At 38.3% G+C, this 24,530-nt stretch overlaps 1 protein-coding gene across 4 annotated transcripts; it reads left to right on the top strand.

Moving 5' to 3' along the window:
• The first annotated feature begins 2,678 nt into the window (after positions 1-2,678).
• KLF5 (Kruppel like factor 5) lies at positions 2,679-24,106 on the top strand. 4 transcript variants are annotated; one of them, XM_027589903.1, is made up of 4 exons: positions 2,679-2,844; positions 9,584-10,457; positions 11,477-11,536; positions 22,307-22,587. In XM_027589903.1, the coding sequence occupies exons 2-4, from the start codon at positions 9,596-9,598 to the stop codon at positions 22,483-22,485; spliced, it is 1,101 nt and encodes a 366-aa protein (XP_027445704.1). In that variant the 5' UTR covers positions 2,679-2,844; positions 9,584-9,595; the 3' UTR covers positions 22,486-22,587. The 4 variants fall into 4 exon arrangements, with proteins under 4 accessions (XP_027445704.1, XP_027445703.1, XP_027445705.1 ...); XM_027589902.1 differs by lacking the exon at positions 2,679-2,844 and adding an exon at positions 6,651-7,259 and having other exon boundaries at positions 22,307-24,106; XM_027589904.1 differs by lacking the exon at positions 2,679-2,844 and adding an exon at positions 7,397-7,522.
• The last annotated feature ends 424 nt before the right edge of the window (positions 24,107-24,530 follow it).

The raw sequence follows: 24,530 nt of genomic DNA, 5'->3' as shown, positions 1-24,530 counted from the left end.
AGTGTGTTGGATACATGTTTGCAGGCACCAATGTACAGGATGATTTAAAATAGGGACTGGTGTGTGTGTGTGTGTGTGTGTGTGTGCGCGTGTGTGTCTGTGTGTGTTTTACATGTGGGTTGATACCATGATCAGGAGTTGGGGAAAAAAGGGGGGCCCTTAATTCAGAAATCAGCTCTCTGTTGAATAGTTTATAGAAAATGTTTTAAATATCAAGTTCCTAGGGGTACCTGGGTGGCTCAGTTGGTTAAGTGTTTGCCTTTGGCTCAGATCGTGATCCCAGGTCCTGGGATTGAGCCCTGAGTTGGGCTCCCTGCTCAGTGGGGAGCCTACTTCTCCCTCTGCCCACCCCCCTGCTCATGCTTTCTCTCTTTCTCTCTCAAATAAAAAAATAAAAATCTTTAAAAAAAAAAATCAAGTTCCTAGACCACCAACGCCACCCTCGCCCAGCATTAATTTTCAATTCCCAGTAAGCAAATTTGGGAATTACTTGTTTATTTTTTAAGATTTATTTATTTATTTGAGAGAGAGACTGAGAGTGAGAGAGAGAGCATGCGTAATCAGCAGGAGGGGCAGAGGGAGAGGGAGAGAATCTCTAGCGACTCTCCACGGAGCACAGAGCCTGACTCCATAAGGCCTGATCCCAGGACCCTGAGATCATGACCTGAGAGGAAACCAAGAATCCAAGGCTTAGCCGACTGAGCCACCCAGGCGCCCCTTGGAAATTACTTTTGAACAACTTTGGGTGCTGGGAAGGAGAACAAGGAAGAAGGAAGTATAAACATCTCATTAGAAACTATTTCATTCTATATCTCCTCTATGAATATTTTAGAATTAAAAAAAACAACACAAACAGCTCTTTAAAGATGTCTATAAATTTTATCTAGCTTTAAGAGTCTATGCATTTTGTCAAAACACTGTAAATAAGCTTTAATAGAGGAAAACAAAGCAAGAAAATGAGATACCCAAAAGACCTCAGTAAAAATCACTGTAGAAGTCTTACTGATCACTTAGGAAATGAAACATACTTATATTTATATTTCAAACATTCCCCAGGTTGTCCCTTTCCAAGTTCAAACTTTGTAATCTCCAGCTTATTTATTCTGCAGTGAGTCTTGAAAATCTAAAAGTTTGGTTAAGAAAGTTTACATATCTTCACAGCACAGGGTGATCACAAGTTGTGGCTTTACTTGTTGCTTTCAAATGGAAAATCATTTTTTTTTTTAAGATTCAAAAAAAAATTTTTAAGTGATCTCTACCCCCAGCTGGCGCTTGAACTCACAACCCTAAGATCAAGAGTCACATGCTCTACCCACAGAGCCAGCCAGATGCCCCTCAAATGGAAAATCTTGGTCATTATCTGCAGGCCCAATGAACATTTATCTGTGTAAAGGCAACATTTACTTACATTTTTATTGAAAACATTTATTCTAGTGGCAACTGGGTGGCTCAGTCAAGTGTCTGCCTTCAGCTCAGGTCATGATCTCAGGGTCCTGGGATCCAGCCCCGCACTGGGCTCCTTGCTCAGCAGGGAGCCTGCTTCTCCCTCTTCCTCTCCCTCTGCCTACTTGGGCTCTCTCTCTTTCTGTCAAATAAATAAATAAAATCTAAAAAAAAAAAAAAAGAAAACATTTATTCTGATTATGAATGAAACACATGGAAATTGTGGAAAATTTAGAAAATATTGAAAAACAATGAAAAACTACCAATCCTTTGACCATCCCATGGTAGCCACCAAAAACATACCTTTTGCATTTTCTTTTTGTCTTTATGTGTGTGTGTTTATAAAACCTCTTAATTTTTTTACTTGACATATTATGTGACTAAAAATTTTAAATAATGTAATTTCTGATGGCAGAACTATAGCCACTGTATAGATATATTGTTGAACTATTCTGTTGTTGGTCACTTGGGATATTTCCAATTTTATTTGATTATATATATATATTTCCTAGAGGGGGAATTATCTATCATGTTAAAGGTTATTTCCATTTTTTTAAGATTTTATTTATTTATTTGATAGAGAGATACACAGCGAGAGAGGGAACACAAGCAGGGGGAGTGGGAGAGGGAGAAGCAGGCTTCCCTCAGAGCAGGGAGCCCGATGAGGGGCTCGATCCCAGGATCCTGGGAGCAGGACCTGAGCCGAAGCAGACGCTTAACGACTGAGCCCCCCGGGCGCCCCTATAAATCTTTTTATTTTGTATTTTTTTTTTAAGTAATTTCTACACCCAGTGTCGGGCTTGAACTCATGACCCTCAAGTTCAAGGGTCACATGCTCTACTGACTGAACCAGCCAGGAGCCCCAAGGTTATTTGCATTTTTAGCCTTCCTCATACTTATTGTCAAATTGTCCTCCTCAAAAGTTATACGAGTTTTCACACCTATCACCAGTGGATAGAAGTTAAGGTATGAAGGGCCAATTGGTCTCAGCACTACTTTTACACATTTCATTTACAAATTAACCTCCAAAAGGGTCTTCCTTTGTGACCCCTGTGCAGTCCACTTGAGCACTCATTGTGCATGCCCCACACCCTAGGACCATTAGTGCTTTTGTCATCACATGAACAGCAATTGGCTCAAAACACTTCTCATTGTGATGATGATGTGGCCTGGTGATGTGGCCTCCCTAGTGTTCTAAAAGATTGTTTGGTATAACTGCTTCAGTTCAGGATTTTTCTCTGATCTTTCCTATCATGTTTAGAGTCAGAATTCAAATGCTGTACAGTTTAAGCTACAGTATGCCTGGCCTATAACTTGGTTCAAGGCATTTATATTTATGTCATTTTTGTCTGCTTATTATACTAACGAGGTGGAAAAAGCTATCCCAGTCCTCCCCAAAAGGTAAAATTCTGGGGTTTTTTTGGTCTATTGCTAGAGTTTTAAAAATAGGTTAGATAAATTATAGTACATTTAGGAATAAGTGCACATTGAGAGTTTTATGAAGAACACATTTAAATCCAAACTTAATATAAAATTTAATTTCTTAAGAACTACAGTGGGAGATAGTACAAAAATAGAGTATTAACTTTTTTCTTAAGACAGCATTTTAATTTATACAAATAAGAGGTATATTAGTCCTATTAAATTATATATTTTTTCAACAAAAAGGGATGAAATCTTTTCTCATGTCTGTTAACCTTTGAGTCAAAATGGTTTGACTAATCTCAATTGAAGCTTCTATTTACTGTGTTCTTTCCTCGATGACTTTTTTTTTTTTAATTTGAAGTGTGGTTTAAAGCAGTTGCCATTAATGAAAAAATTAAACGTTAAAAATGTGAAATGTTTTAGAGGACAATAATTATGTTTTTTATGTTTCTGTTGATACAAAGTTTAACACTAGGTAGACAATCAGTTAATATCAAGAAAGTCACTTTAAATGGAATAATTTTACCCTAGAGAAGAGTGTACTCCCTTATAAAAAAGTATTTTTACTCATTCTCGTGCTTCTTCTGTAGTCCGATATCACTCGGTAATTTGATTCTGACTTTACAGAAATAGAATATTCCACAAATATTTTCCAAAGTGAACAAAATCCTGTCAAAATTGTCTTAATTTCAAGCTCTCCCTGACATTTTGGCTGAACAACTGAATACAGATACTTCTTTTGCCGTGTCTTCGTGTGAACATTGCCCGAGTGATAGCTTCATATTTCTCTCATCTCATCATTCAGAAGCTATTTATCCATTTTTTTCCACTGCCTCCTTTAAGCCTCCTCCCTGCCCCCCCCATCACTGAATGCCTGTTCAGCCCCCACACATTCAGGCGTATTTATTCCCGTAAAGATAGTGACACTTATGGTTTATTCTAAGACTAAATCTGTGTTGCCCAGTGACTAAGGACTTAAGCATGCACACTGCTTCTACGCTTACCCTCCTACCTAACTTGACTACTCAACTTTATTTCTTTCCCTCAGATTTCTCTGTTTTGGCACAGTTCAGTTAACATACCACTGCCAGGCCACTAATTGATTTCTGAAACCTGACATTTGTTTTTTGTTTTCTCCTATCTTCCCTAATGGTACAGCACTACTAAGCAGGAAAGAATGCAAAGAACTAGAAAGTTCAAAGTAATTGAGGATCTGTCCATTCACACTGTCTGGCATCATGCCAATGTAGAACCTGGAACATTTGAAAAATATTTATCAAGTTTTAACCCTTTTTGTTAAGTCGGTGAATCAGCTTTGCAGCTGTAGCATGTGTGCTAACAGCAAGTAAGCTTGGTTGAACATGTTCTTTCTATGTTCAGAATAGCATGGCAAATGTCTCAGAAAAGGATTACTTTCCAATTTCCGTACTATTGTACAGTGCTAAGCTAGTTATTTTCTGTGAGATTGCAGAGCTGGGCGTTTCAGAGAAACCATTACTTAAAAGTAGCAGCCCTGTTTTATGAATCCTTATGTCAGAAATGAAATTTAAATAAATGCTACTATATTTGAACAACAAAAAAAAACCCAATTGAATTCCGCTTTTCTAATGTAAATGTACTGGGAGCCCAACCATAGCTAGGTTCATATCTTTATTCATTACAAAAAAATGGAAACGTGAAAAAAAAGAACAGGACTATACAAGTATTTTATTAAAAACTTATCCAACAGTTGGGTTTTATTTTGTTTAGCTATTCGGAAAGCATTTGTAAATGAAAGCATGTTAAAAAATGGTGTGAAATATAGAAACATTTCCAGTAAAATAACTGGATTTTATTGTAGTGAAAACAGGTTGAAATAACAGGCCACTGATGCTCTGATAAAACAAAGACAAAAGAAAAGGTGTAGATGGGCTGAGAGGCAAATTAAAATATAAATAGATACTAAATTATATTAAACCTAAGTTAAAAAGAATATGAAACTTCTGTTAGGACTTTATATCACACTCAGGTTTGATCATGTTTTCAGCATTATAACTAAAAATCTGTCAAAGTTCAATTTTTTAAAAGGTAATTAAATCCCATACCAATTCTATAATCTGTTTTTAAGTTATTTAATTACATCCTTGGGTTCAATCTTAGAGAAAATCAGGACAGCTTTTTAAAAGGTGGCGGTGGATACTATGGAATTGTTTGCTTAGAAAAAAATTTGCAAAAACACTTATTAAATACTACTTAGGTAACGTGAAAGTAGTCGTCAACCATTCTCTGAAAGAAGTGATCACAGCTATAAAGATGAATCATTTATTAACAAAAAGGAAATGAAAAGGAGAAAAAAATTTATAGCATAATTTTGTTTTCTAATAATAAATACCTCTAATATTTCATATGTATATTTTTTTAATCTACACACTGAAATGAGATCCATACTTTTAATAGGTCCACCTCTTTGAAGTGAACATTTTTCTAAGCTCGTTTTTTTTTAGGCTGTTTTACTGTGAAGTGATGAGTAGGCTATTGTATATGTAAAATTGTCTAATTGTATAGTGTGCTGTCAACATATATACATATGTAGTAATATACCAGGCATTTTTATTGCAGTTTATTGTTCCGGCTTCTCAATAAGCCAGATAAAATCATATACAAGAACATTAAGGATTAGAGAAGTGGTTTCCTTAGGTGATTGCTGGCAAAACTTCACCTTCCCATTATAATGTGGTTAATGGATGGTCATATATTTGACTATTACTTTCCTACAAATTTGGATTCCCAGTTTTCAGAGCTGCTGCGCGTCTAGTGTTTGTGGCTGCTTTGATTGTCTTTTCGTAGGAAAAGGTGCCATAGTGTTAGGTAAATGTGCTACGTTGTGTTTTGTAAATATTAAAAAACTCCATTTTTTTTGAACATACAGTGCTAGCAAAAACAAGTCAAAGATGTAATCTCTATGTAAATACATTGGAAGTAGTCAGTCGTTAGTGCTTAAATTAGATTCCATGCTTCGGCTACAATCAAAAGTGTAAATATAAAAACCTTCAAAATTCGTATGGCCCATCCCCCTCCTCTCCATACAGGGATACGAGGTAGAAATGTGTGAGAAAACTTCTTCTAACCATTTAAATGCTGTAGGGAAAAACAAGCTTTTAGGCAAGGACTTCAAAAAATTTTTGCCATTAAACCTTTTATTCAGGACATTCCGGATTTGCTTTGCTAAATGGACATGTTCACTGCTAAAGATACAAACACAAGAGCTGTTTTTAAATTTGTTTATCACACCGCCCCTAGTTTTCCGCTAAAGAAAAGTACATTTTGTATATTTAAAAATATACACTCATGAAACAAGTCTCTAAAATCCGTGGCGCCCCCACCTAGCTGCCTTCTGGGTTTCAGCTTTTGAGTTTCAGGTCCTTGCACAACACCTAAGACGTGCAAAACTCTTTTTCTCCCTAATCCTGGTAGAGAACAGTCCGAAGAGATCTCCCTCCACGTCTCCACCCTAATTCCCTCTCTTCCTAGATTCCACCCGCTTCTCTCCTTTCCTCCGCCCCCGGCTCCGTCAGCCCAATCTGTCAGAGAAGTTGTGTACAAACTGCGCGGCCGCCCTGCGCGCGAAAGCTCGTGGCCCGAGAGGGCGGGTCAGCCCGGCGAAGGCGGGGCCTGGGAGAACTTCTCCCTTCTCATAGGCTGCTCACTCCAGCCAGGCCGGCCTCAGGGCTACGGGATTCGCCCTAGCGCTGCCAGTCAGGTTGGCGGGCCCCGCCCACCCGGAGTTGGGTAAAATAGAGGCGGGCGTCAAGTGTCAGTAGTCGCGGGGCAGGTACGCGCGCTCGCACCTCGCTCGCGGAGACCGGCGGTGGCGGGAGCGGGCTCCGGCGAGTGAGAGAGCGCGGTGGGGCGGGGCGGGGGAAAGTGGCCGTCCGGAGGACGTTGGCGTTTACGCGTGGCGGAGCGGAAGAGTTTTGCTTTTCGTGCGCGCCTTCGAAAACCGCGCCTGCTGTTGGCTGAGGGGGTCCGCCCGGAGCCTCCCCTTCTCCGCCCGCGGCCCCGCGCCGAGCTCGCCGGCCCGAATCAGCGTGGGCGAGGTGGGAAGCGCTTCCGACCCGCGTCCCGCGCCCGGAGCCGCCCCCTGAGTGCCAATGGCCACGCGGGTGCTGACAATGAGCGCCCGCCTGGGACCCGTGCCCCAGCCGCCGGCCCCGCAGGACGAGCCCGTGTTCGCGCAGCTCAAGCCTGTGCTGGGCGCCGCGAACCCGGCCCGCGACGCGGCGCTCTTCCCCGGCGAGGAGCTGAAGCACCCGCACCACCACCCGCAGGCGCAGCCCGCGCCCCCGCAGCCGCCGCAGCCGGCGCCGCCGCCCGCCGCGGGCCCGCGGCTGCCCCCTGAGGAGCTGGTCCAGGTAGGAAGAGCCGCTCCCCTCCCTCCGCCCCCCTCCCGGAGCTCGGGCGTGTCCCGCCGCTGCGACGCGCGGGCGACAGGGGCCGCTCCAGGCTGGGACGTGCGTCGGGGCGCTCCGGGAGCCGGAGCTGGGTGGGCAGCCCCTCCCCGCCCTGCCCTTCTGGCCTGGGCACCCGCAATCCGCAGGGAGAAAGTAGGGGGCACCGGAAGAGGTGGGGTCCCAGATGAATCTCCCCAGACGTGTCCGTCCGGGAAAGGTTAGAGGCAAGTGGCTGCTCACAACGCACCTTAAGTGTTTTCTTAGTTTGGGGGATGAGACCGCGTACCTCACGTCCAACCTTAAATTCCGCCTTTCACCTTAACCCCCACGCCACCCCCCGCAGTGCTCTGCCCTTGGAGGTTCCCCCACGTCGTCTCGGGTTCAGTGGAAACGCAAATCGGGGTGCCGGCGAGAGGCGCCTCCGGGTGCTGGTTTCATATCTCTTGGCTGAGCCTGCTTTAGACGTGATCTTGGGGCTGCCTTTGGGAAACGAGAGTTAGGAAAGCTAAGGTTGTATTGGAGCGTTTGTTTTTCCTTAAAAAGAAAGACCAAAAAAGACCGGGGGTGGTGTTTTCTTCATGTGCGCGTAAATTTGCTCCCGGAGCCGTGTTGAAAGCTGGCAGTTGGCTTTTACACTTGCCCGGCAGCCGAATTAGAGCAACCGCCTGTTTCTTTCGCCCACGCAGGGAGTCATATAGCCCAGAAAAAACTTCCCGGGACTTTTAGCCTGTCCCAAGGAAAAAAAAAAATTGGAAACATACCCACATGCAAACAGCTGGAAGAGCTAAAATCAGAAACCACTAACCACCACGGGAGCGAAGTGCACGAAAGGGTTTAAGTTCGGTTTATTTCGAGACGCTTCATTTAATAGCCCCTTGGTATATTGCGTATTTGCTCCTCAGCTCCTAGCCCGGGTGGTCTGCGAGTTTCGTCGTGCTGTGGAAGGGCAGTGGCATTTGTCAGAGATGTGACTCACATGACGAGAGCGTTAATTTTTATTTTTAAATCGTGTCGATCTGCATCCAGCCCGAATGATACGAGGTCCGATATGAAACGCTTTGGAAATTTAGTAGCAAAAAATGACTGTAGTATTCACCAGTTTCGGTGCCACGGTTAATAGTTCCATGAGCCATTTGATTGGGGTGGGTTTTTCTTTTTTAAAATTTACTTTTCAGTGTTAAAAATTAAATACGTTTATGTTGCAGTAGAATAGAAGATAGCTGTAAAAAGACTGAGGGAGACTAGTTACAAGCTGGATTATCTAAAAAAAAAAATCACCACTTGAAAACGATTTGGTTATTTCAGGTTTGTCACTTTTCTGCTTAAGAGACACCAAGAGGATAAGGGATGATTGAGGTTTTTACAGAGTAAGGGGGAATGTAGCGTTGGCCCACTGAGGAGGACATGATAAATGTTTTGCTGATGACTGTGCTGGGGATACAGCAGCCTCTCCCCACCCACGGACTCCTTAGCACCACTCTACCAAGGGAGTGATTTTCCCCTAGGTAATTAAAGATCTGTTTTAGATAGGGATATGAATAGGAACATTTCATTATCATATTAACCAATTACAGAATCTGCTGATTAAAATCAACATTTAGATCAAATGTTGAAAGTGAAGTTGTTTTGTTCTCTCAGTGGATACTATGTTTTGCTCAAGACGTTGTATTTAAGTGTCCAGTGACCTATAAATGAGAAAAGGCACTGGAATAGCCAAGGAATATGTTTTATATTAAATATTTCAATGATATCTGTCTAAGCAAACAAAACAAGAGAGAACTTTGTGATATTTTTAAGGTTGGTTTGCTTAGGTTTTGTTTAAACATACCTATATTAATATAAATATGGCATGAACAGAAATGAAGTGGTTTGGCAGCATTACAATACTGTTTTTAAGTTGCAAACTCGACTGTAATGGGGCAGAGAATCCTGCTTGTATGTGAGCTCTAAGAAAAGTATATTATTGATTAGAAAGGAATATGTATTATTGATTAGAAAGGAATGTTTTCTGTGTGCTGCTGCTTTTTCTTGATTTGCCTCTTTCACCTTTTGTCCGGGGCTGATTGTGCGAGCGATTTTACCAAATAACACGTTATAGAGAGTTTCATAAGGCTTTTGGTAAACCAGTTATTACACAGTTGACAAACTTGATATGTTTAGAAGCGACACTTAGGAGTTTGCCCTAGTACTTTTCACAGGTATTGTTGGGAATTTTTAGTAAGTTCGTCCTTACTCAGATGATGAAATGGGTGGATTATGCATGTTTGTATCTCTTCTTTTTTTAGACAAGATGTGAAATGGAGAAGTATCTGACACCTCAGCTTCCTCCAGTTTCTATAATTCCAGAGCATAAAAAGTATAGACGAGACAGTGCCTCAGTCGTAGACCAGTTCTTCACTGACAGTGAAGGGTTACCTTACAGTATCAACATGAACGTCTTCCTCCCTGACATCACTCACCTGAGAACTGGCCTCTACAAATCCCAGAGACCGTGCGTAACACACATCAAGACAGAGCCTGTTACCATTTTCAGCCACCAGAGTGAAACGACTGCCCCTCCTCCGGCCCCGACCCAGGCCCTCCCTGAGTTCACCAGTATATTCAGCTCCCACCAGACCGCAGCTCCAGAGGTGAACAATATTTTCATCAAACAAGAACTTCCTACACCAGATCTTCATCTTTCTGTCCCTCCCCAGCAGGGCCACCTGTACCAGCTACTGAATACACCGGATCTAGATATGCCCACTTCTACAAACCAGACAGCAGTAATGGACACTCTTAATGTTTCTATGTCAGCTGCCATGGCCGGCCTTAGCACACACACCTCTGCCGTTCCGCAGACTGCAATGAAACAGTTCCAGGGCATGCCCCCTTGCACATACACAATGCCAAGTCAGTTTCTGCCACAGCAGGCCACTTACTTTCCCCCGTCACCACCAAGCTCAGAGCCGGGAAGTCCAGATAGACAAGCAGAGCTGCTCCAGAATTTGACCCCACCTCCATCCTATGCTGCTACAATTGCTTCTAAACTGGCAATTCACAATCCAAATTTACCTGCCACCCTGCCAGTTAATTCACAAAGCATCCAACCTGTCAGATACAATAGAAGGAGTAACCCTGATTTGGAGAAACGTCGCATCCACTACTGCGATTACCCTGGTACGTGATTTAACCCGGTTGAAGCAAGTGTGTGTGTGTGTGTGTGTGTGTGTGTATGTATGTATGTATGTATGTGTGTATGCCTTTTTAAATCTCGGGTTTTAAATTTACATAGGAAAGTAATACTTGACAATGAAAAAACCACCTACTTTGTTCTTTTCATATCTCGATCTCTGTACTGTACCCTGGAATGTAACTGTTTGTCTATCGCTGGTTTTATGTATTAAAAAAAAAAAATGGCTAGAATATTCTGGAGAAAAGTTACTTTGGACGTCTTTATTTTTAATACTGAATAAAAATTAGAATTTTGAGTTATGCCAGAGTTACTTTGTTTAACGTCTAAATTGGGGTTTTTAATTCTAAATTAAGTGCCCTGAAAAGAGGGTAAGGTAGGGAAAATAAGGTGTGGTAATGAAGTGGGGATTGAGTAGGCTGCTCTCATGGTAGATTATTACAAGACTCCGTACAGAATAGATTTAAGGATAGTTCTGCTAGCATATGAGCATATGTTCATTCTTGAAATGAGATGTGGCTCAAAATCTAAACTGATGATGGTGATGACTATCTACTGGCATAAGCTAGTTTATGATTAATACAGGGTATAATTTATTGACTATGGTACATGGTACAGCATGATAACACTAAATGAAAAAACCAATGTAGTAGTACAGAAAATTGCAGTCATCTTGGGTAATGGTTTAACACTGTCAGCTCTAGAGCCATTAAAAGTTTTAAATCACTGAAGTATGTGTTACTAGTATAAAGCACCTACTGTAATATAAACACACATTTCCCATTTGTAGCTTCCTTGCTTATCTGCTTTTTCTGCTAAAGTGGTACATAAAGTAAATCACTTTATACCTTTAATAAGTTAACCGGGGAGCACTCTTTGACGCTTCAAATATCTAGCATGAGAGATTTCTTCTTTAAAGCCAGATTTTAAACACTGAATCATCAAATGTAAAGATTTCAAAAGGATCTCCAAAATGACAAGCTGTTCTTCCTCTCCTTTATTTCAGGCTGCACAAAAGTTTATACAAAGTCTTCTCATTTAAAAGCTCACCTGAGGACTCATACTGGTATGTAATTTTCTGGTTAATTCTGTGAGTTGTGTAAATAGTGTAAGTGGTATTCATCCTTTTAAAAGCCAACACGTGTTTGATCTCTTCTTTCTTCTGTCAACCTTTATTTTTTAATGGCCTACCTTTTCAGCACTGGCTTGGCTCAAAATTCAGTTCAGCGAAAAAGTCTGGTTCCAGGAAGGCTGATATTCCCTTACCAAGGCCTTTCCCTGTCACCTCACGTAGAATGAATTACCCAAAAATGTAAACAACAATGTTTACTAATGGATTTAAAACTTTAATGGCACTGCTATTCCTATCTCGAAGGGGAAAAAATGTAACTCATTTTCTTTCTTCCATAACAAATCATTTGGCTTCTGTAAGGTATATTAAATGCTAAAACTTTTCCATTTAGGATGTAAAGCATAACCGCTTAATACATCATCTTTAATTTCACCTTTAACCTAAAATCTCTGTTCAGCATATTTTCTGTGGCTGATGAAAGGTAGGGCCGAAATTGCAGACTATTAAAATCAGGCAAAGATGGGGTCATGGTTTAAAAGTTACTCTATACCCTGTGCCAGCCCGGATTTGAGGTATTTAAGACTATCTTTATTCTAGCTTATATCTAGTCCTTGTTTAGAATGTGCCTTTACATGGAGTCACTTTAATTTTATAAATATTTTGTCAACTCCATACATCCACTTTTGAATGCTTTTTAATTTTAAAACTGTATATTAGAAACCATTTTAGGACAAAACTACATGGCATGCATTATAAAAGGCTTCCAAAAAGACCCAAAATATTTTCAAATATATAGATGGTTACTGTGTGTGATTTTCTTAAAAGGCCAGCCCTAAAGGAAAGAACTTATATGAAACGATTGTGTGGGTTTTTTTCTCAGTAAATTCAGCCTTACCTAAAGTTCAAAGAATAAGTTTGCTAATAAAAGCAATGACCTAGCAAAATGTTTTATTCCATCATTGCTATGGAAACCAAAGTATTCAACGGTTCCTTTGAATGGGTTGTTGGATTAGTGTGAGGACTTGAATCTCCCCAGGCTAGATGTTACTATGGAAATTGAGTTTTGATAAATGAAGTAGTTATCTCTAACTGCTGCATTAAAAAGTAAAAGCCTTTGAACAAAGGTCAGTGCTGAGATAGAACACTAGGAGGAATATGGCTGCAGACATTTTGTATGCATGTAAGAAAGTATTACTTGATATCTCAGTGATAAACACTACTTATTAAAATCTAAATAGTATTTGCGTCAATGGTAGATTTCAGGACTTTCTGAGAAATTGCTTTTAAAGAAAAGACAGCTCATGTATTTATCAATGAAATGAATCGGTTGTTTTGGCCTGATGTTTTTAGATATAGACAAAGTGATTTATATGAAAGGCAAGATCCTGTATAAGCAACTCAGAGTAGGAATTACATTTATAGTTAAACAACCATTAAGTATATAATAAACGCAGTCTAAAGTAAATGATGGCCATGAAAACATTCCATATAGAAATAGTAAAATAGCCATTTATAGAATAAATATTCTCTGAGGGAAGGAAACATTGAAAATGGCTTTTTACCTCAATTTTGACTAATGGGAATAGAAATTAATTTGAAACATTTGAATGATTGTTTTTTCTTCTTTGAAAGTCCTTCAAATGGGAGATAGGAAGGAGGGAACATGTTTTTCATGAGGTTAAAGTCTCCTAATAAAAAGAGTGCAATTGCATATCACACTGTAATCAACTGCTTATTGCAGGGATGTAGTCAGAGCATATCTGAATGGCCTTGCAACCCCTGTCGGGAGTTAGTGCTCTGAATGCTTATAGCCGGGATTCTGGAACTTGAACTGCTGGCAAAGAAATTTAATAGCGGGCTGTCTTAACAATGATCATACTAATAAAATCAAACTAAAAAGACGACCCAGGCCTAGTTTGAGTCCCATGCATCACCTTTTTCACCTGACCATAAATGTGTGGCCATCGACATCTAATGAATGAGACCGTGTAATCCAGTTTAATAAAGTTTTGTTTGATAGTCTCTCAAATGCCTTGGGGAGGGTTTGTAGCTGACTTGTTCATCTGGCTAAACCCGTTCTTGGGTAATCACAGAGCATTGAGGTTGTTTTCTCCTCATTTCTAGTTTCTAGACAATGTCTTTTAAAATTACCTGTGCTCTCTCATTGCATCCTCCCCTGCTTGTTGTTTTTTAGTGAATGTATCTGAAGCCAGAAAATCCTTGTTTTTGTTTTTCCTCTTTTTCCCTTTAAGGCCCAGGTATTTCTAAATAACTTCTCTTATTTAATAGCTGTTTCTCGTTTGTTTTGTATACATGTTCCCTACTGTGCCCTCCATCCGCCCCCACCCTATACAATTTATTAGGAGATTTTTAAAAAAATCTATGGGATAGATCTTGTATTTGATAAAAAATTACTTTTTAAGTGATTGCCATCTTGCAGGCAGAATGTGAAAAGCCACCCTAGCATTTCCATGGAATATAATTGTAATTGCTTTAAAATGTCAGGTTACCTTATGTTTTAAAAATGATTTAAGCAATTAAAACTACATCTGAATTCTATTTAATTGCTTATTCTGGATTTTTAGACAGTAAGTACTTCTTGACTTGCAAATTGAACATAAAGGAACGGTCTTTCCAAAACAAGGCCTTTTCCAAAAAATTTAGAATGAAAGTAGAAGATACCAGTTTCTTGAACCAGAAGTCCCATAGCATTCTTCTAAGCATTTTTCTAAGCTCATACACTCGATTTCTTTATTCGTACACAAGTAGTACAAAGTTCTGTCTTTGTATGGTCACACAAAATACCTGAAATGTACTTTTCCTGTATTTTAGGAAATGGTTATATATAACTTAAAAACATGTCTATATATACATGATACATATTTATAGGTCTGTAGAGGTACCCCTTATATGGGTGTGTGGGTGTTTGTGTTATTTGTAATGTGTGTGTATATACATATCATGCCTCTGGTTAGAAATAATTATGCAGTGTCAACTGGTATATTGTACTTTCAAAAAAAGCATGTAAATGCAAACATTCTACTGACATTTGTGTATGCCTTTTGATGTATATAAGGGACTATACCCATTGCCATCATATAAAAGTTGCTCCTGAGCACTTTTAAGGAAAAGATTCACATGCCACTTGGCCCTTACAAATCAACATGATTGTTAAACTGATTCATAATCTAGTAGAATAATCTGCAACCGGCAGGATAGTTGTTTCTGCTCATACACTTTGCTGTCTTTTCTTTAATTGTATTGAAGATTTAAAGTAATTCTAAGCATGGGCTTGAGGCCAAAAGTAAAATGCAGTAGGAAAAAAGATTAAGGCTGTATATACAAGGAAAAATTTGCAAGAAATTGAAAATTTTTCTTATTTACCACTACTGGTTTCTTGGTGTGCCTATGAAATACTGCTTTTACTTTAAGTTTGGAAATTCCTTTGAAAATGGTATTTATGGTTTAGTAGAAAGTACTTGCCAAAGAGAAAGTTCTGAAAACTAGTGAACTCAGTACAGGTGTTTAAAATCTTAGTGGTTTTAGTCACATGTGTGAGATAGTACTTAACCCTAAAGAATACCCGAAAGTGGTTGAGAAATTAGGGTATGGAAACATTTTTAGATGATTTATCAGTCTTAGCTACCTGGAACAGGGCAGAAAATGAGCAATTGTACAGAGAAAGTCTTTGAGCAGCACACATACTTGGCTCAAGTATCCCTTAGACCGAGACTGTATGCACAGGCCGTTACGTGGGCACTAAATCGCAGAACGACTTGCCAAGGGTTGACAAGGAAAGGACAATTGGAAACACCCCCACAAAAGAAAATGGAAACCTACAATAACATAGGAACACAAAATGGATTCAGGGAAGCACTGTACTGTTGGTGCTGCATTTTACAGTGAGCTGTTTGCGATGCTTTGTTTAATTAAGAAAAATCCACAGTAAGTTTTGGAAAGATTTTTAGGCCAAGCTTAGTTTTAAGGAGGTAAATTCCCATATTCTGTCTTAATTGCTTATGTTAGAACACTTCATTTCCTAATGACATTTATATTAAGCTGTTACTATGTGTACTTTAAAATGCATAATCTCTGCTCGAGGTGATTTTAGTTTCAGTTTAGGTACTAAACACCTTATGTATAATTTTCTTACCTAGTTCTTTGTTCTACACTTAATCTATTTAATGTATTAGGTATAGATTTGCACCTAAAAATATTGACAGTGTTGACAATCGATTTTCATTCATGGTACTTTGCCACTAAAAGAAACATTCAGAATGTTCAGAACAGGAGTTACTCCTTTTTTTGTGGAATTGTGGAAGGGAGGGAAAGTCTTCAAACAATCTTCCTTGGAAAATTATTTAGAGCAAAAATCAGCGTAAGTCTATTTTCCTCTCTAGATAGTAGGTAGGTGGGTAAATAGATGGCCTTAGTGGAGATCCTACAGTTTGGATCTAGAGGTTAGTACATTGCTGGGTAACTTGGTAACCTGTGTTACTGGTAGAGGTGGAAAAGTTGTGCAGGATGAAATTACTTAGTATCCAGTGTATTTTTTGAGTCTATATTTGAAAACATGCAGGAAAAAGTACCACATTTAGCTTATACTATATATACTATACAGATAATTAACTAGTTATTTTTATTTGCAGCTTTGAAATTTATTCTCTATATTGACAATTGCAAGCTTATGTAAGAAAAGTAGTGGCTTAAGAGACTTGCTAGTTCAGACCCCTGGAAAGGTATTTATGAGCTTGAAAGCTTAGAAACAATTTCTTTTTAATGACTCACTGGGAAAATTAAGCTTTGCTTCTAGGACTTTCATCTGAAAAACATTTACATAGGAAATTGATTAAACATTGCTTTGAGATGATAAAGCTTATCGAAGGTTAAGAAGTATAATTTGATTAAGCAAACATTTTGACTGATCTTGTGGAGAATCCAGAGAATCTTTTTCTTCCCTTCTGTTTTTTTCTCCCCAGTGGGAGAAGGTAGTTCTTAAGCAGATTAAATGGAATTGCTGAAGCTCGGATATAAATAATCAGCTGTGAAGGTAGACTGTAATGCGCCTTTTTTAAATGAAATAATCACCCAAGATTTTTACTTCGGCAGGTATTTTTAGTTATATAGAATGCGGCAGCTGTTTACTGGATGACTTTTTACATTGTTTTCTGGTGGAAGATTAGAAACAAAAGTAAAGGCCTACTTGAGTAAAAGTATATCTGTAGCAGTAATCCTGTTCTGTCAACCTGTATTATTTATATTCAAGGATCTTTAACTCTGATTAGGGGGAGTTAACTGTTTTAGAAGTGCACTTTAGGTAACTTTCAGTAAAAAATAGGCAGAAGAGTGTTTCTTTTTGACTACTTTATAAATATAAACCCTTTAAAAGAGTTGGGAGAAATCTTGTCAAGGTAACCACAGTAAGTGCAAGTTAGAGGAAAGATTATCTAGTAGTCACTCAGTGCTAGAAAAGTTAAAATACAGAATTTCTCTATTTTGGTTAAAAAAGCAAAGGTAAAATCTTTCATTGAGCGGTTTAAAAAAAATCAGTTTAGGTTCTTACTACAATAAAGTGAATCTGGGTGTCCTCTTTTTGTCACGAGACTCAAGAATTGGTATTTCATTAACACCATTAATGAGCGAGGAAGTGGCAGAAACTTAGGAGCCTAGAGATTCACTCAGGAAGGAGACTGCAAATGTAACCCCTGACTGCATGTCCCCACCTGTTCTCCTTTGAATTTATCAGGTTCTGTGGCCCCATAAGTCCCTTTGGTGTTTGAAACCAGCAGTAGGAGCTTCAGAACTCCTTGGTTTTCATCAATTCTAGTCCAATTCTGTAAGGGAAAACTTGTTTACATAGAGTTTGTTTATCCTTGTACAACTTCATATGATGGATAGGATAATAAATGGGTTCCTTGCTAAGTGGATTCTGAACATGTCCTAAAAGCATGGTTCTCACCTGAACACACATTTAGTGAGAGTATGCTCAGTGGTCCTAGGCAGAATAGAACCAGGCAAAGCCCTGCTGCAAGTGGGGGAAAAGAGAGACAATCTGGTAGACTCCAGCATATGCTTTCCTGTCTCTTATCCCTTCCCTTCTTTTCATTAATGAAAATAACAGAATTAGTCAGACTTGGGCCAAACATCCAAAGATGCATTATGAGAAGTGTGGCATTGCAGCTGGAATAGAAGATAGTCTCTGTCCTTGAGGAACTTCCAAAGCTAGTTAAGGAGGCAAAACACAGCTGTTTGAACACTCTTAGAGCAAAGTATGTCCAAGTGCAAACCAGTCATTCAAAACAAATATAAGTGGTGCTGGGGATACGGAGAAGTGGAGTAATCTCTCCTGGACTCTTCCTTCCCCTGGAAGCGTTAAGGTGAATCGAATTTCAAAGAAAGGGATAAGCATATGAACTGACCACAAATTGGCAGGGAGAAAGAAGGAATTTCTTAATTTTAATATACCCTTTTAATCAATCAGTTTCCTGAAAGAGGGTACTAATATTAGTTGCATTTTGCAAATACAAATACATACTATTTTTGAAATGAACTGCCTACCCTTCTGTTCCAAGTATAGATGTGCTTTAATAATAAGATGACTTTAATAAAAAGATTTTTTAAATGGAAAATTTACTGGCATAGATACATAAAAATAAGGAGCCCAAATCATCCTCCCTTACCTTTTTTTAGATATTTAAACTTTAATCTTGTGATTGTTTCCCGGTTTTTTTTTGACCTTTTACTATAATATATAGAGACTGTTTCATCAGACTAAATTCCCTCAGTCTCTACTGATGGAAAAAAGTCTATCATTAAATTACATAAAAACATTTTCCTTCTGAAATAAGAGCTGATTTGAGCTGCAAGGACTTAAATAAGAAATACCAACTATTGAAATAATTTATTCCACTTTAACTGTTTGCATTGTTTTGTTTTTTTTCAGAATGGGAAAGGGATTTTAAGTTCTTTGAGGCCAGTGACTTTTTTTTTTAAAGGAGAAAATTTTAAGTCTTAGTTGTGTTTTTCAAGTCATTCAGTGCAGATTACACTCTCATTTACTAAACATTGGTTTTAATTCATGATGGTTTTTAGTCTGTATTAGATATAATTGAAGTACCTTTTAGGTATCAGGCAGGGGATCAAATGTACAAATTTGCTGTAATAAACTTTTATAGAAAGTTACCTAAAACAACTATTCTGAGAAATATTTCCATCTATGATAGTCTTCTTTTGTTAGAAGAATCTGTGTGGAACATTCTAGGGAAAGGCCTTGGTATGAGTCTATTGAATATGTTCAGCAGAGCAGAGAAACCTCCCATTCTGTTATGGTAGGTTCAGAAGTCATTTTTTACCTGTTTATCAGAGGAAAAAAAATTTTTTAGATTTTCAAATACGTTGTAAACATGTTCTCCTAACCTGAAATTCATTTAGCCTGGGGTAAAGGGAAACAATCATTAAGGGATATTTGGGGATTGTTAGAACATGTTTTCAGGACCCTATGGGTCCTGGATCCACTGAAGGCTGGCTCAGATATGCCCTGTGCTTCACACTGTCTGCAGTTTAAGGCCTGCTCTGAGTCCATTAAGCTGTTCCATAACTGACCTTCTCAAGTGGCTTTAGAATCTTTAAATAAATTTGAACAATAGGTGTTCCTTAAATCGTTCATATAGAGTGAATGAGTGTTGCTAATGGAGGACGTAAGGAGGACACTAAGGAAAAGTGGCAGGCTCAGATTCTTAAATCTGGAGCTCATTGTTTCTTTCACTTCTGTCTTAACTCATGGAGTTACTGTGAGGATTAAGTGAAATAATGAGAAGTACCTGGTTCTGGAGTTGGTACTCAACAAATGTTTGTGCCTGCTCCCTCCTCTTACTGGTAATGCTTTTGCTTCACGTTTTTATGAAATACTTTAATTGGCTTTATCAGTACCGATAGTGTGTATGTTTAACTTGAACAATTTTTAAAAAGATAAGGGATTCCTAGCAGAATACGCCTAGTTAATTTTAAAGTAGAATAAGAAAATACATACTTTTTTTGAGATAAAGTTGAAGCTTGTTTTCCATGCTGTTCAAACTTGTCACTTTTTTTCTTTTAGCCTTCGGAAAGTTTCACATTAACAGCATGAGAACTTAAAAATACAGTTGATGTTGAAAGAGCTTAACTAAATATTTTAAATTGGTGGTATTGGAAAGAGATTCTGTAAAAATCCAATTAAACTTTTGAAAGCTCTGTCCTGTTGAAATAACTTAAAGGAAGTCAGTTTGGTTTCCCAGAAGTACTGTGCATAGTGTTTCTGGCTTAGGAAGAAAGGCTCAAATCTACTATTTGGCCAGAAATTGGGTACCAGCTTCCTCTATGATGTTTTACTTGAGCGGTGTTGACACTTGAACAAATCCCATAGAAACTGCTCCAAGTAGGGAATAGTTGTCCTTGCTTTTATAGTAAAGACTTGGCCCCATAACTAACGTCCCAGACACTGCTAGTATTCTTGGCTGAATAATCTATAGATGTGCATAAATTGAGAGCAAAACCCCAAATGTTTTAGGAACTTTAATGGCTACCGTTTTTCAACCAATCAGTAAAGTAAACTTTTAAAAAAATATGGTGCAGTTTATTGCTTCATAGCCAATAAAAATAGTGAACAACAAAAAGAGTCTAGTGTCCCTTGTTTCTTAAATAAACTCTGAAAATTCAGTTCTCTTGCTATTTAATTATTAAATGCAAAAGACTAGAATGATTTCTTTAATAATTGAAGCACTGTAGGAATTTTCTTCCTTGCCTCAGACATCAGAAATAACTTTCTCTTTCCATTAATTGACAGTGAAGTATTTAACCAACATGTTTGTTTTTGCGATTTATTTTTCATGAGGAACAAAAACAAATGCTTGGGCAAAAAGTTAATTTTTTCTCTTTGATTTACATTTACAAGACTGAGAGCTAGATTTACTCTTAGTATTAAATATATGTGAATATAAATGGAGAGAAAAGGTTTATGTTACTTAAAATATTTGTGTTAGCTTAAATTCTTAGAATTTATAATGAAGAAAATTAAAACGATATATTTTTTAAATGGAAATTTAAAAAAAAAATTGTGTCTTGGTTCAGAGCCAGAGGAAAGGAGGTTTGGGGATGCATACCATAAAAGTTGAAAGAAAAATCTCCTAGGAGATAATAGGTACAAATTTCCAAGAGCTATTCTGGCCCTTTCTTCTTTGTCCTTAAGACGGGATTTTGTTTAAGAGTAAGAGTAGTTATCAAGACAGCAAAAATTAACCACAAGCTATAGAAATCTCAGTTGATGTGGACAGTGTCTTAAAATTTGGACTTAGTTGAGTAATCTTACAACTTCCTGAATATGATGCTGCTAAATCAGACGAAGATGGTTGGGTTTCATTTTGGTACTAAGTAGAGTGTTCAAAGTGACTTGGAGGCTCTTCTTTTTCACAAGAAAACACGTTTTAAGGAATTTAGGAGTTTGACTATTCAGAGTTTTAAAAGATACCCATATAAAACTGAGCAGTAAGCCAACAGTAGTACTTTAATAAGCAAATTTATCTCACAAACTTTCAAACTAACAAATTCATAGAAAATTCTAAAATAATGAAGCATAAATACAGGAAGTTACTAGTTAATGCTCAGTGAAACATCCTCAGGTTTTGGAATTCATTTAGGGGAATACCTGATCTCAGTTAAATAGGGCTAGGGCTAATTAAGGAGTTGAGACTGCATTATCAATATTAAGTGGATTTGAAAGATGAGCAACTAGCAAACTCCAGACAACATTAAGAATAATACAAATTGTAGTGGGGCTGTGGCCTAAATGTTATTCTAAAGTGAAAAAGTGCTGTGAAAGAATAGGGAGATTGAATGATTAGAGACTTAAGGTATAATGTGTGTAAGCTCCATGAGGCCAGGCATTGTTTGTTGACCATTGTGTCACAAGCACTCAGGACGGTGCCTGGCAGGTAATACACATGTGGCAGATACACGTCTATATCAGCAAATGTTAGAAGTACTACAGTTGTTTCATGATTCTTCACTAAAGTTAGTGGTATCAGACTTTCTAATGTGGTTGAGGAATTTATCAAATACCAAATACATAAAGCTTCAACACCAATTTCAATATTTTTCTAGCTTTGTTTTGCTTTAATCTGACTGAAAAATGGGAAGATGTGAATGTGTGTGTGCTAGTGTGAATTTCGAAGAGTGAGTGCCCCTTAATGCCTTTTGGAGGCCCTATGTTTAAACGAGCTAACTCGTTTATGTGAAGGTTAGACTGGCTAATCTGGAAACAGGACCGGTTTGATTGTGGTACGTTCAGTTGGGCGCATTGGTGATTTGAGCAGAAGGTTTTTCCCTCCCTCGGCCGTCTGACGGCCATTAGTCCTGTACTGGTTTAATTTGGGTTTGTTGGTGTAGAAGTTGTATTCCCATCGCAGTGATAGAGCCCCCAGAGCTCATCTAGTCATTTCCTGGGTTTACATGTTGGGGAACAGTATACGCACCCATTCGTCTTGCACATTCGAAATTGCCATTTTCCCACTCTTCAGAAGGACTCCAGATTTCTGCTTTCTGTAATTAGGTCAAATACTACCTATGAAGCAGTGACTCTTCACTAGATTCTTCAAGGAAATGTAGGTCCTAATGGAATTTATGAACCAACCTTCTCTTGGACCATGATTTTTTTTTTTTTAAGACAGGCAGTGTCTGCGACGTTTGTCTTGCAAGCAGGCCCCCTCACCACCTCTTGGTCTGTTGTCACAGGTGAGAAGCCGTACAAGTGCACCTGGGAGGGCTGTGACTGGAGGTTCGCGCGCTCGGACGAGCTGACCCGCCACTACCGGAAGCACACCGGGGCCAAGCCGTTCCAGTGCGGGGTGTGCAACCGCAGCTTCTCCCGCTCCGACCACCTGGCCCTGCACATGAAGAGGCACCAGAACTAAGAGCCCCGCTGCGGCCTGCCGTGCCTATGCAATTCACACTGACCTTCTGCAGTTCCTTTGGCAATGGCAAAGTTTTCAACTACAAACTTAACCTATATATATAAAAAAAAGAAAACAAAAAACTGGAAATGTATATTTTGTATATTTGAGAAAACAGGGAATACATTGTATGAATACCAAAGTGTTTGGTCCTTTTGAGAATCTGGAATGCTTGCTGTAATGTATATGGCTTTACTCAAGCAGATTTCATCTCCTGACAGGCAGCCACATCTCAGTGTGGGTAGGTGGGTGGGGGTGCAGGGTGTGTTTGCAGTGTTTCTACCTAAGCACCATCATTTAACGTGACAGTGTTTAGTAAACAAGTCAGTTGGCAGGCACAGGAAGAAGGCTGGATTGTATGTCAAGATTTTACTTGACATGGAGTAGGTTGTTTTTGCTTTTTTTTTTTTCAATATTAGATAATTCCTTAGAGGTGCGCAGTGTACCTGGCAATTCACAAATAGCCATTGAACAAATGTGTTTTTTGTTTGTTTTTATATGAGTTGCCTATATTTGCTATTCAAAATTTTGTAAATATGCAGATCAGCTTTATAGGTTTATTACAAGTTTTCTAAGATTCTTTTGGGGGAAAATCATAAATAATTCTGTTTGAAAATAACCATGAAGACATTTACAGTTAGAATTTGTGGTAAAATACCTCTACAAACCTCACCAAATTCATTTCTTTAGGAGGAAGAAATCATCATTCAAATGAAACTTAAAAAGCAGATTCCATGCACTGATTAAAATAGGATTGTTTTAAATATGAAAGACGTTTTATATGAATTGTGAACGCAAGAGCTTAAAGATACCATACATAAAAGTTAAATGGCTAACAATAAACTGAACAGTATCATTTTAAAAAAGGACTACTTGAGCTCTCATGTGGCAGTGTTGAATTTATGATGCAGTTTTCACATACCGAAATGTTGCTCGTGCAGTACTGTTGGTTGAACGACAATTTATATGGATTTTGCATGTAATATACAGTGAGACACAGTAATTTTACCTAAATTACAGTGCAGTTTAGTTAATCATTGTTAATACTGACTCAGTGTCTGCCTTTAATTATAAATGACATGTTGAAAGCATAAGGAAGCAAGTGCTACATATATGCAATATAATAGTAACGTGATGCTGATGCTGTTAACCAAAGGGCAGAATAAATAAGCAAAATGCCAAAAGGGGTCTTAATTGAAAATGAAAATTTAAGTTTGTTTTTAAAATATTGTTTATCTTTATTTATTTTGTGGTAATATAGTAAGTTTTTTTAGAAAATTTTCATAACTTGATAAATTATAGTTTTGTTTGTTAGAAAAGTTGCTCTTAAAACGTGTAAATAGATGACAAACGGTGTAAATATTTTGTAAGGCTTCAAAATGTTTATACGTGGAAACATGCCTACATACAAAGCATAAATTCGTTGCTGTTTTGCTTCTTTTCCCCTCTTATTTTTGTATTGTGGTCATTTCCTATGCAAATAATGGAGCAAACAGCTGTATAGTTGTAGAATTTTTTGAGAGAATGAGATGTTTATATATTAACGACAATTTTTTTTGGAAAATAAAAAGTGCCTAAAAGATTCATGTTTTGCCTTCCTTCTTCACCTACAATAGCAAAAACAGCAAATTCCATTCCCAAAACTATTTAAAAGGGTCTGTCTAATCAGGGCAGTTAATAAAAAAACAATTCCCACATTGAACCAAAGCTACCTTTGTTTAAAACAAAAAAGGGGTTTGTTTTAGAAACATGATTACAAGTATAAAGGAAGATACACACACATAGTTCATGAATGTTGATTTTTTTTTTTCCTGGTCACTATACAGACACACATTGCATTAACCTTTTCAAGACCGTAGAGGAAACTTGTATATGCTAGGTTTTTTTTTAACTTTATTTTTTATTTGTTTGAGAGAGAAGGAGCAAAGGGAGGGGCAGAGGGAGATGGAGAAGCCGACTCGCCCACTGAGCAGGAAGCCCGGACCTGAACAGAAGGTAGAATGCAG

The sequence above is a fragment of the Zalophus californianus genome, chromosome 3 (assembly GCF_009762305.2).
Source record: "Zalophus californianus isolate mZalCal1 chromosome 3, mZalCal1.pri.v2, whole genome shotgun sequence".
Classification (NCBI taxonomy): Eukaryota; Metazoa; Chordata; class Mammalia; order Carnivora; family Otariidae; genus Zalophus; species Zalophus californianus.
The sequence above is the reverse complement of the archived record's forward strand: the minus strand, read 5'-3'. Positions and strand labels throughout refer to the sequence as shown.